This window comes from Vespa velutina, chromosome 20 (assembly GCF_912470025.1).
Source record: "Vespa velutina chromosome 20, iVesVel2.1, whole genome shotgun sequence".
NCBI classification, from domain to species: domain Eukaryota; kingdom Metazoa; phylum Arthropoda; class Insecta; order Hymenoptera; family Vespidae; genus Vespa; species Vespa velutina.
Window position 1 is genome coordinate 2,844,034 of NC_062207.1, and position 13,284 is coordinate 2,857,317.

The 13,284-nt window shown below is 43.0% G+C and overlaps 1 protein-coding gene across 5 annotated transcripts in view; it reads left to right on the forward strand.

Moving 5' to 3' along the window:
- Positions 1–271: 271 nt before the first annotated feature.
- LOC124956119 (homeobox protein cut) overlaps positions 272–13,284 on the forward strand; it is a 144,368-nt gene continuing 131,355 nt past the window's right edge. For 3 of the 5 annotated variants that reach the window (XM_047511518.1, XM_047511522.1, XM_047511521.1), the window contains exons 1-2: positions 273–2,260; positions 9,130–11,288. In XM_047511518.1, the coding sequence (XP_047367474.1) occupies positions 11,181–11,288 (108 nt within the window). In that variant the 5' untranslated portion in view covers positions 273–2,260; positions 9,130–11,180. Of the gene's footprint in view, positions 2,261–9,129; positions 11,289–13,284 lie in introns of all 5 variants that reach the window. The other 2 variants (XM_047511523.1, XM_047511519.1) reach the window with 2 other exon arrangements.

The window sequence follows — 13,284 nt, forward strand, 5'->3', positions numbered from 1 at the left end:
CCAACTAAATGCGAACCATTGTCTGCTGTCTTCTTCTTCTTCTTCTTCTTCCTCCTCCTCCTCCTCCTCCTCCTCCTACTCCCCCTCCTCCTTCTCTTCCTTCTCTAGTTTTCCTCCTTTTCTCTTCTGCGTTTCTTATCGTAGGGAATTATTTCGTAGGGAAACTTTCGAGTATCATCAAATGAAAACTTATTAATACACCGGTATCATTGTTAACTGATAAAAATTGAAGATCTATTTCAGTCGACTTTCTTATCGTATTCGGGATAAGAACCAATTTCGTGATTTCAAGACACGAAGGATAATTACTCTTATCTCGGATAATTCGTATATCGCTAAACAAGATTAACATTATATATAATATTTTGATGAAAAGCAGTACCAATTTTAAATCTATCAATAAATAAAATCGATATAGGTTTTTCTTTATTCTCGTTCCAAGTTATAATGGAAATTTGAAGAAATCAAATTCGAGATATGACACCATTAATTCGGTCATCGAGATTCTTCGAAAGAAATAAATAATGGGAGAAAGAAAAAAAAAAAAAAAAAAAAAAAAAAAAAAGAAGAAAAAAAGAAAAGAAAAGGAACTAGAAGATGAGTTCAGAAGAAAAAGCATATATTATTTCTTTCGATTAATGCAAGATAATTGGATAAAACTCATTGGGATATCGTCGATCAATAAACAAAAATTTTCATGCGATTGGAAAAGAGAAGGAAAAAGATCTGATGTGGTGCATTGAATTCGTCAAGTTTCTTTATATATTTAAAATTTCACGAACGCGTATATCTCCGATGGCGGGAACCCTTCTTTCCGATCAGCCCGTTGAAGTCACCGATATTTCCGATACCTGATATACACGGTGCGCACCATCCCCCGACGTAGCGCGTTCCATGTCCTCGTGGTCGAAGAGAGATAGTAGGGGTGGTGGAGAGAACGGTGGAGGGGTAGTCACCCTCGCGTTCCATCGGCCAGGTTTCAGCGTTTTACCGTGAAGAGGCGCCACCGTACGGCCTGCGCCGTAGCTGTCCCTCGTCGCCAGCCTGATAAACTTTAGTCCTAATTCGATACCCGTAAGAGATCAAATTTTGTTCATTCCTCGTTTGTTTTATCTCACCGTGATGTGATATAACATTGAAAAAGAAATAAGGAATGAACGTTAAGTGGAAGGAAATAGTCGAACGGATAAAAATAGTTAAGAAGAGCGTGGAAACGTTCTACGAACGTGGGACAATAGTTTCGACGGGGTAGAAAAGTGCGTGGCTGGAGGGATGACTGTGAGGGCTGCAGGAGCCGAGCGTTCGAGTTAGTCTCGGGCAGAACACAGGCCCAGTAGGATCATCGTTCACGCAGACGGGACGAACGGTGGAGAGTGCGGTGCGTGGATGGAAAGAGAGGACGACAGAAGGACGGAAGGAAGTCGACGTGAACTAACACGGCTACTATTGTCACTACCACTACCAACAAAATCACCACCGACAACACCATCATCATCATCACGACCATCATCATCATCAAGAACATCAACACAGCTACTACCACTACCACCAACAACAACAACACCACCACCACCACCACCACCACCACCACCACCAGCACCACTACCGTCATCATCGTCATCAAAACGATTATCGACGAGAGTAGTAGTATCGGTAGTACTAGTGGCACGAGACGAGAGGACGACGCGATATACGCGGCGGTCCATTCTTTTTCACGCGAAACCGCTCTCGGAAGAAAGAAGAAGAAGAAGAAAGAAAAGACGACGAGGACGACGAGGACGACGAGGACGACGAGGATAACGTCGAGAACAGAGACGAGTCAGGCAGGAGCGTGCTGCTACCGAGCACACGTACGCGCGAGTACTCTCGACCTACAACCCCACCCCCCCCCTTCCCTCCTGTCTCCTCGTGCGCGCTCTCTCCTCTTTCTCCTCCTCCTCCTTCTCCTCCTCCTCTTCTTCTTCTTCTTCTTCCTCCTGCTTCTCTTCTTCTTCATCATCATCGTCATCTTCTTTTTTTTTCTTCTTTTACCTTCTCCTCAACCACCTCCATTTCGTTCCTCCTCCACCTCGGTCCTTCTTCTCAACTTCCTCTTCTCCGCTACTTCGTACTGCTGAGTTTCGTCGGATGCACCAACGAGTCCGGAACTTTCTTGTGGAAGGCCGATCATCTCTAACATGGAAGACTACTAAAACTGGGGAGTCCGAAGAAAAGGGTGGAGAAGAAAAATACGATAAGAAGAAAAGTGCATCGCGTCAAGGTGATTGTCTCCAAGATTTGTGCTTGTGCCAATGTGATATATATGTATGTATGTATATACGTACATATATGTATATGTATATATATATAAGTGTATAGATACCTCTATATATATATATATATATATATATATATATATATGTATGTATGTATGTATGTATGCATATAGATCGTTATCAGTGACGGAAAAAAAAGTTTCTCTTTGAGATGCACTTCGTATACACGAATGTAAGCAGCTCGTGTCGAACGCGAATAAGTATCGGGAATCGCTCGGTGGATGGAGGCTAACTCGCGGGAATGACCTTGGGGGATTTTACGAGGGGAGATCGTTGACGCGTACTGAGAGAAACGGGGAAAGAGAATGAAAGAGAGAGAAAGAGTGATAGATAGATAGAGAGAAAGAGAGATAGGGAGACAGGTTCGTCCAACAAACGTGGAATTCTTGCTTGATTTTATTATTTATTTTTCATTAAATAAAATAATATATAGGTGTATATGTATATATATATATATATATATGTAATATATAAATGTATTTGCAAGGATGAGCACGTGCAAGGGTTAAGAAAGATTATCTAAAAGTCGGAACGCGAACGTGACGGTACAACGGATTCATGATCGTTGTCGTCGACGAAAGACGTACTTTCTTTATCGCGAACGGTCAACCAACTTACCTCGTGGCATCGTAATGGAGCGATGGAGAGAAATCGCTAAGTACTCCGAGTAGAAGAGAACTCGAGACTCTCTGTGATAGCGTCTAGCTGACTGGCATATAATCCCGAGTGAGAAGAAACTCGGACGGGTTAGTTTGCGTTTTCGAAAAGGAAAACGCGAGCGTCGTGAATCTTTACAACTTCTTCTTGAATTCTTCTTAAGCTATCCTATTTCTATCGCATTGAGAATGTCTCGTTTTTTTTTTTTTTTCTTACCAGAATAATTGCGTTGTTATCAATTTGGACGACATATTAAAGTTATTTTTATTTTATCTTTTTTACATTTATTTTTCCTTCTTCTTTAATAAAAATATTAAAAATTGCTAATCGCGCAGTGTGGACAGCTCCGAAAATAGGGGAGAATGGTTCGTTTCTTTTCTTTTTTTCTTTCTTTCTTCCGGTTTTTTTTTTCTTTTTTTTTTTTTTTTTTTTTTTTTTTTTTGTTGAATTCTTCTTGGAATATTACGGAGATCAAGTTCACAATTGTTCTCCGACGTTTCTCGAATGGTCAAATCTCTCTTGGATATCTTATCCGGAGTAAGAAAAATTCGCTTACAGTTCGTTCGACAATATCTGACAGACAAGACGAGGACGACTAGGACGATGACGACGACGACGACGACGACGACGACGACGACGACGACGACGACGACGACGACGAAGACGACGATGTTCTCGTGTCGCCTCCTTCGAGTTCGAAGGAGAAACGTGTCGCTGAATGTCCCTGAGCGCGGCTCTTGAACTTACCGGCTCTCTTAAACAGTACACGAGTAGAAGGCGCATCTTTCGTGCGCGCAAAAGATATTGTTACAATCGCATCAGTAGGATAAAGAGGAAAGAAAGAGAGAGAGAGAGAAAGAGAGAGGAAAGAAGGGTGGGAAGGGAAAATGCACGAAGGGAATCGCGTTGCTTTACGAGGACGAGAAGAGAAGTGGAGGAAGACGTAAAAAGAGTGTGAGTGAGATAGAGAAAGAAAGAAAGAAAGAAAGAAAGAGAGAGAGAGAGAGAAAGAGAAGGGAGTCCTTTATCATCGTACGGTATATTGAGTAGCGTGCGACCGCTCGAAGAAAGTGAGTCTCTGTGCTGCGAGCAGCGAAATTCCGCGACGAAGACGTTCAAGGCGGATAGCCCTATGGGTTTATTATGCGTCGTCTGGTTTAACGAAACGAAACTAAATCGAGTATTTTCGGATAAACGCGGTACCTACATATATATATATATATATATATATATATATATATATATATATATATATATATATACAACTATGTCTGGTTTATTTTCAAGACGACGATGACGACGATTACTGCGATTACGATTACGACGATTACAACGATAATTACGACGATTTAGGAAACATTGATTTCGTCTTAAAGACCTCAACGTAGGTATATATTTACACTTACTTATTTGAGGAGGGAAAAAAAAAATTTGGAGTATCTAATTTTTGATAGCCCGTGACAGGATGTCGTTTCTTCGTCTAAATAAAATCACGAGGGATCGACTAGGGCGTCCGGTAAAGGGGTAATTCAAGCTCAGAAATGATTTGTCGCGAGTGAGTTATTCCACGGTACATCGAAAACACGGTGACCAACGTCGCATATCAGACGGCGCATTAACTTGTCGTACTATTACGAGAACCGACCGACCATACTTCGGGTATATACGAGCAGTAAAATTGTCTCAACGCGCGCAAGAGAAGCTCGTTGCAAAATGCGGAGGTAATGCATACACATACACGCTCACGCGCGCACTACATATATATATATATATGTATATATATATGTATATATGTATATATATATGTATGTATGTATATATATACACACACACACACACACACACACACATGCTCATATATAAGATCTTTCCCTCTCTCTCTCTTTCTCTCTTGTACTTTCGTTTTTTGTCGCGTTCCTGCTTTTTGGACAATCGCCGAGCCTCCTCTACTCGCGAATCTATCTACTCGCTCGAATGAAAACGAAAATGAAAAAGATAGAAAGATAGAAAGATAGTAATATATTAATTGGAATAAATTATTTTAATGGGCCGAGTAACTTAATTCTATCGTCGTGTTATAAACAATTCAAAAATCATTGAACTTTAGCAAAGTTAATACGTCGATTCTCGAACGTAAGAACGTGTACGAGCGATCATTCTCGAAAACGATTTTCTCCGCGTGTCTCCGTCTTCGTTCCTCTTAAATGCTCGCGTGCTAAGAGAAGGATAAAAAGAGAGAAAGAGAGAGGGAGGAGAAGAGAAGCGCATTCCAAGATCCGTTTGAAGTCTGGGCCCTCGCGTCACCGAAATGCCGTTTATATCGCTGCGCAAACCAGAGAAGATGTTTACGATCCCTTCTTTTTTCGCCGTGTTAGTTCTCGATCCGCATTTATTCCCTCGATACGCCGGTACGTGCGGTGCGTGTTTGTTAATTTTAATTTTAACTCAATAAATCAAATACATCGTCGATATGAGAGCGTGTTATTCGTATATCGAAATGTTTTAATCGAAACAGGAAGATCGATGAAGATCTCGCCAAGTTTGTTTTTCTTCGTCTTTCTTTTTTCTACTTTTTTTTTCTTTTCTTTTTTTTCCTTTCTTTCTTTTCTTTTTCTTTTTTTTTGCGGACTGTATCCAATCCGTTTACTACAAACGTATCGACGTCTAAAATATTTCGAGCGATTGTGTTTTGCGACATCGTAAATAATTTTCCAAGGTGTGCCTGAGTGTGTTAGCGAGCTAGAGTCCTCCGCCCCCCCGCACCCCACCCCACCCCCAGTAGTAGTAGAGACGCGATAGAGACGCGTTAAACGTGTTCAACCGATGCACACAACACCAAGCCGAGAAACATGGACTTTGGTAACGTGTGTGCGTGCGTGTCGGCACTCACACGCACGTCGTGCGCGCTCTGCTCGGCGTTGACAAACTAATCCTCGCGTTATACCGGGTGATCGTAAAGCACCCGCTGACAAGCAGACGCTCGTGTAGTATTTTCGTGGGCGGTCGGAGTCTGATAAACTCTCTCGCCGTGTGTGCGCTTTGCGAAAATCTGCGAGCCGCGAGTAAAAGTAGAAAAAAAAAGAGAAAAAAAAGAAAGAAAAAAATAGAAAAAAAAAAGAAAAAAAAAAAAAAAAAGAAATGTGTTCGCGAGTCGCAACGAAATCAAAAAGGGAGTCGTTTCCCTTCTTATTAGTCAATCGTGTTCAGAAATAAAGATTTCTCTTTCTCTCTCTTTCTGTGTTTTTTTTTTTTTTTTTTTTTTTTTTTTTTTTTGAACGAAATTAAAATGATACCAAAAGTGCATATATACAGTTTGTTTAATTTTATCTTCGCCAACAACAGATAGAAAAGAAAAAAGAACAGAAGAAAAAGATAAATTTGCAATAGGTATATTCTCGATAAATTCGATTCGATAGTCGCGTGATATCAAGGATAATGGTTTAACGCGAAGACTTCGGACGATGATCGTAGACATAATCAACGGATTCCACTCCAGTAACATCGACTACGTGCGGTTCTGTACTGAGTTCGATGCCGAGTAGTTTAGCCGGCGCCAAACGCGTTCGCCACGCTAACGTTCGCCTGAACAACAACGTTAGGTACTCGAGCCATCGCGTTACACAGGATTATCGTCTACGTTCTCCGGCCGCGTAACTTCCGAGAAAGTTAACGGAGAGCGCCTCCGTAGAAAGGAGCATAAATTCTGGATCATTACGGCGTCGATTTCGATGTCATTATCGCCATTCAGATTTTCGGTTCACTTAATAATTTTCATTGATCGAACATTTTTCTCTGGTTGAAGCAATATATTATACGGCAAATTTTATTGAACAGAATTCCAAGGTACTTGGAACGTACGAACGAAACATATATCATAACAATTTCGAAAGAACGAAAATAAATATCAATTGGTATTGTTTTATTTAAAAGAAAGAGAAAAAGAAAGAAAAAAAAAATAAGAAAAAGAAAAGATAGATAGAGAGAGAGAGAGAGAGAGAGAGAGAGAGAGAGAGAGAAAACTGGGGCCTTTTATATTTAACCGGAAGCAAACTTAAATCGAAAGCACTTTTCGACCCTCAAAAGAAAAAGGTATCAGGAAGTTTCGATGCCCGTTAAGTTAATCGGCGAGAAGTGCGTTCAGCACGGTAAAAGGCGGGGTTGTGACGCGACTAAAACCCCCTTTTTTCGCGCTTACCTATTATCCGCACGCGCGTATACTCTCTTAGCCTATTTTTTTTATTTACGATGTCTAAAGCGAACGTGGGAGAAGGAAGAAAAAAGAAGGAAGGAAAGAAAGAGAAACAAGAGAAAGAAAGAAAGAAAGAAAGAAAGAAAAAAAAAACAAGAAAAAGAAAGGAAGGACCGAAAGGGTAAAAGGAATCGGCTATATTACCAAACGAGCGCACAATATAAGAGAAAGGGTTCTTCGCGTTCGTTCGAGCGTAACTACGTGCGTGCGTGTGCCGTGTTGAACCGATCGTCACGTATACATAGAGGTGGTTTATGCAAAAATTAACTGTGTTCTTCATTTTCTTCTTTCTCTCTCTCTCTCTCTCTCTCTCTCTCTTTCTCTTTCTCTTTCTCTCTTACTCGTCTTACCGACGTATCCGGTGTTGGCCACAAAGTGAATTTCTTAAAGGCGATCGCTCGAAAACGAAAGTTACCTACGCAAGAGAACGTTGAAGAAAGATTATCCAGTGACACGAGCTGCTTATTGTTATGTGATTTTATTCTTTTTTCTTCTTTAAACGCGTATCCTTAAAAATGATTCACCATTGGATCTTAATATAATGTCCCATTCAACGTTAATTTAATTATTGTCGCAAGAGAAACTTTGATCTGTGTCTCGATCGATCATCACAAGTATATATATATATATATATATATATATAACGATGATCGCAGATTTCGTGGTGGTGAGAACAGGCTGTGGACGACGTACTTATAGTTGCACCTCTGTCCTTCTTCTTTCCAAGCTCAGTGAGATTAAGTGTGATAGGGAGGTGAAAATTTTACTTCGTTTATCTTTAACAATATTGCATAGTTTTAGCTAAGTGAGAGAATCTTCAGTTGGTCGTTAAAGGAAGATCCGCGATAGTTAGCACGATCTCAAAAGTCACGGCGTTACACGTTACGATCATTTGAATTGGAGTGAAAAGACATGAACGGCGGCGGTCTATCCTCGCTCGAGGGCGCCACGTCTTTAGCGTGTGTGTTAGCTCGCTTAGAGAGAAAAGGGCCCCCAGTTTACGAAGTAAAGTTCCTTCGGTAGACATCGAAAAAAGTTATCCGTTTAAGTCCCATTATCTTACCTGTCATTTTGATCGCGCGAGATTTTCTCTCGTAATGGCGAGTTAATCTCTCCCTTAGTGTTCTACTATTTTCTTAATTAAATAAATTCGTACAATATCCGTAAAAGTGACGAGGTATCGGCGTACGTATATCGCGATAATGGAGAAAATAAAGTTCGAGAAGAATCTCAGTCGTGTACGATCGGTGGACTTTTAACGATTATACCAAGAGAGCTATGGCGGCTATGGTGACGCTTTCTCAACGGTGTTTTTCCAACAAAGGATGTTTACTCGCTCGCGTCGCAAAGGGCTTCGATGAAGAGAGCGAGAGAGAGAGAGAGGACGAGAACTAGTAGACGTAGAAAGGCGACACTGGTTCGAGATATAGATATAGAGGAATAGAGAGGGAGAGGGAGACGAATAGAGACGAGAGAACTGTGTGTAGAGTAGAATGTAAGAGAAGGAGATAGATATATAGAGGAGACAGACAGAGCAAGTAACGTTAGGTAGGGATAGGGAGAAATCCGAAGAAAAAGAGTAAGGAAAGAAGAAGGGAAGCAGGCGGCGATCGGCAGGGGTTGGAAAAGGGCGGTCGGGTAGTTGAAAATATGAGATCCGTTCTGGTAGGGACCACCTAGCCAGCCTCCGCTTCGTTCCGTGGCCTCCCACTCCGGTGGCCAGCTTATCCCTACTCCTGGCACGTCCTCTTCGTCGTCGGGCGTTTTGCCATGGTAGTGGGGACGAATCTGGAAAGGTGATTGGCTGTTTGAGGGGTCGTCCTACCCCTGCCACCAAGGTATCCTCCCGCCCATATCCCCACCACGGTATCTGCACCTCCTCCAGGCATTGCATCGGTCGTCCGGTAGCTCTTAGTTTCAGGTTAGGAGCCTGCTAGGACGGGTCTCGTTCTCTCTTCTTGAGGCACCCGGACGAGAGCGGCGGCGGTGGTGGCGGCGGCGGCGGCGGACGGGCGTTCGCAGACCGGTCGCGACTACGAGTGAATGCACGAAACGTGGAGAGAGAGAGAGAGAAAGAGACAAAGAGGAAGGGAAGGGGAAAGAAGAAGAGGACTCATCCAAGGATTTACCTTTTGTCTCGAGAGACCTGGAACGATCGTCGAGGAGCAGAGGGGCACCGTTCGGTGAACATCGACACAAGACGATCCCGTTGATTCTGATCGACCTAGTACCGAGAGATCCCTCTCTCCGTTTGTTGAATCGTCCGATGGAAGAACGGATTACGTGACATATTATCGGTGTGTTGGTGTTTGAGAAAAATAATAATTGATCCGATTTTAGTGACGAGATCATTAGTCTCGAGTGTTCGAATGTCCTGCTTTCTCTACGTCTCCGAAATCATTGAAATTCATCGTTATCATAATCATCATCATCATCGTCGTCATCATCGTCATCGTTATCGTCATCAACAGCAACAACAATTACAACAATTACATCATCGTCGTCATCGTCATCATCATCATCACCACCATCATCATCATCATCGACTGTCTCACGTCCGATGAATGCTCTTCCCCGTGTACCGTGGTGTCCTAATCGTAAAACGAAATCGTGTTCACGGGAAATAGTTTGACGCGAGTGAGGTTCACGTTGGTCCATTCGTGTGATGCGGCTACGGGACGAGATTTGTTCTTATCGCTACGTGGACGACGACGACGACGACGACGACGGTGGCGAGTCGAGTGGAAGAAACGTCGGTACCAACAACAATAACAACAACAACAACAACAACAACAACAACAACAACAACGACGACGACGACGACGACGACAGGATATCATCATCATCATCCCGGTCACTTTGTTGTTGTATTTTACGGAATCCCTAACGGCTTCTTCTCCACGATAGACGTACGACGATAGATCGTCAAGAGTGATATATTCGAAATATATTCGAATTATTTTGGCGCGACCACGGTGGTTGGTAACGATGAGGAGGACGAACCGTATATACGGAAATGCAACTTTGACGCGAGATCGGATAGAAATATAGAGAAAGTATATTCACCCATCGGATGACTTGTGTGCCACAACCCACCACCGTGGACAGAAAAACATCGAAAGGATCGGACCGACGAGTGAAAGGAAAACATCCTTGTGGCAGATTGACTAGATCAAGCCAATCGATCCGGGTGATAATCGTGATAATCTTGTGGACGAGTGTGAATACTTTTTATTAAGTAAAAATATTTTATCAAGAGTAGGAAAATTATAAATAGGGGATTTGTGTGAGAAAGAGAGAGAGAGAGAGAGAGAGAGAGAGAGAGAGAGAGAGAGAGAGAGAGAGAGAAGACTAGTGTTTCTGCGTGGTGTTCGCGATCCAATATCCCCTCAAATGGTATCGTATGATATTAGTGAATTGTCGTTGATGTCAGGGACATCGATCGTCGTCGGTGTGTCCCGATCGCGCGATAGTGTTTGAAAAAGACCGATCGGTGAGGTTAATCGTCGACGTTAAAAGTAAAGAAAACGTTACCGACGGAAAAGTTCATTCAAACGACGTGCTCGAGAAGCAGCGACGCGGGAACTTTCGGTGGAAAAGGAGGAGGAGGAGGAGGAGGAGGAAAAGGAGGAGGAGAAGGAGGAGGAAAAGGAAGAGAAAAAAGAAGAGACGGAGGTGGCGGCGCGGAAGGCGACGGCGGTGGCGGCGGTGGGACGAGGGGAAGAGGAGTTTTGGGCCCGGCGGAGAAGTTCGAAGCCGTCAAAGTGGCTTCTTCACTGGGGCTCCAGGGGCCTTCTGCGCCGATCGGGGCCCAATTGCTGGCTACTGGCGGTTCAGAGGATGCGCCGGCCGCGACCGTTTACCACGCCAATCTGGTAGCCGGTAGCAATACCTCCGTCGTGACAGCGGCGCTCCAGCAGCCCGTATTAGCGAGCCTTAACTCGGTGGCATTGGCCAGTATGCAGGCCTCCGCGGAGGCCAACTCGCTGGATATACAGGCCATGCAGTCCATGGACTGGCTCTTCAAGAAGGAGCGAATATATTTACTCGCCCAGTTCTGGCAACAGGTAAGCTAGAATCACTGGATTTTATTTTCTCTCGGATGGGGTTAGCTAACCGGGAGGGCGGGATAACAGTAGCAGAAGGAGGAGGAGGGGGTGGTAGGGGTGAATATATACGCGAAATCGCGGGGATAAAGGCGAAAAGTGATAGCAACGAGCGGATTTCGTGCTTCGAAACGACCCTCGTGCCAACGTCCGTTCGGCTAGTATCCGGAAGTGGGCCGATTCGCGTCCAACGCGGGGGTAAGATAATCCCGAAGGGTTGCCGGAGGGTTCGACCGTGCCGCGCGTGCCACTCTCTCTCTCTCTCTCTCTCTCTCTCTCTCTCTCTCTCTCTCTCTCTCTCTCTCTCTCTCTCTCTCTCTCTCTCTCTCTCTCTCTATCTATCTATCTCCCTCTCGTTTCACTTCTCCCTGCCAGTGAAACGTTTAAATCGTCGCAGTCTATTCGCTTGCGGATCGTGTCGCGAGTGTGAAAATAAGGACTTTTTCTTTCCTTCTTGTTCTTCTAATGGCGAAAATAATTTAGGCAATTGCTAAAAAAAAAAAAAAAAAAAAAAAAAACTGAAAAAGAGAAACAGCGTTTTATAGATCGTAGAAATATCAAGAAGAAAAGTTTTGGTATCGATTCTTTCGTCCGATTAATTAATTCAGAATTAAGATGGTATTAGCAACAACAAAAAAAAAAAAAAAAAAAAAAAAAGAAAAAAAAAAGAGAAGAAAAAAAACAAAACAAAACAAAAAAAAAATCGTGAAAGCTTTTCAAATATTTCTCCTCGTTCAACGACGTGCATATACGGGGCACGTTTGAATATTTTAAGACGATTTCCCGCAACTTCCAAAACTCTCTGTGATGCGTTCGTAATAAATATGCTTGGGAAAGTATTGTCCATTGTGATAATTCCCTACACGTCCCAAGGATATCGTTTGTTGTCAGCCCTTCTTCGTTTTGAATAAATCGCCGATAAAAATGGTTTGTCGATGAGCGTGAAAAAGCTCATGGAAAATCATGGATACACAAAAGACTAAGCTAAAGGGAAAAGGAGAGGAAAAGAGAGAGGGAGAGAGGGGGGGGGAGGGGGTTGAGAGAAACAGAGATATATCGTGACAATTGTCAGTTGGTACGGTAAAATGTAAGTCTGTCAATTTCGGGGATTCATTAGTCGTGTCTTCGTTAGGGCATTTTGAAGCGTTTACATCCACGGAGTTCGCGAAACGTCACGGAATCGAGTGATCCACCACCACTGGTGGGTTAGCATTCGTCGTTAAGAAGTACCAAAATAGAAATTTCCTGCTGCGCAGTGAAATAATTTCGAGTGAGTGTGTCGGTAGGTGCTAAATCTTGCCGCACGAAATCTTTCGACACCTTCCCAGTAATTGCTCGTTGGTCAGATTCTCGGGCCACTTGGTGCGATTCTGAGGTCGAGAGAGCGGTATCTAAGAGCACTCTTGAGAGAAACGGAGATGGCGATAGAGATGAAAAGAGAAGAGAGAGAGAGAGAGAGAGAGAGAGAGAGAGAGAGAGAAAGAGAGAGAGAGTGTCCGAAAGGGTGTGCGAGGGTTGCTAACGTCGAAGTTTCCCTTGGTGCGGTACTCGATGTTTGGAGGATAGTTCAGCGATTTGGGGATGGCTCGACCGACTTGTGGCAGAGTGGCCCACATACAAAGAGAAAGAGAGAGAGAGAGAGAGCAAAGGGGTCGTGACGACACGACCGATAACAGATAAGCATTTACGGAACATTCGGTTAGTTAACGAGCGGCACAGGAAATACAAACGTTCCTCGCATCCTCCCTGATTATCATAAAGTTGTTCGCAAAATATTAAAAAAAAAAAAAAAAAAAAAGAGAAAAAAAAAAAAAAAAAAAAAAAAAAAAAAATGAAAGAAAAGAAAAAGAAAATCGGAGAAAGAAAACTTATCTATGAACGTGACTGTGAATGAATGATTGCTGTGTTAATATCTGGATTGGAGAGATGGGGGAATGAGGGAATGGATAAAAATGGT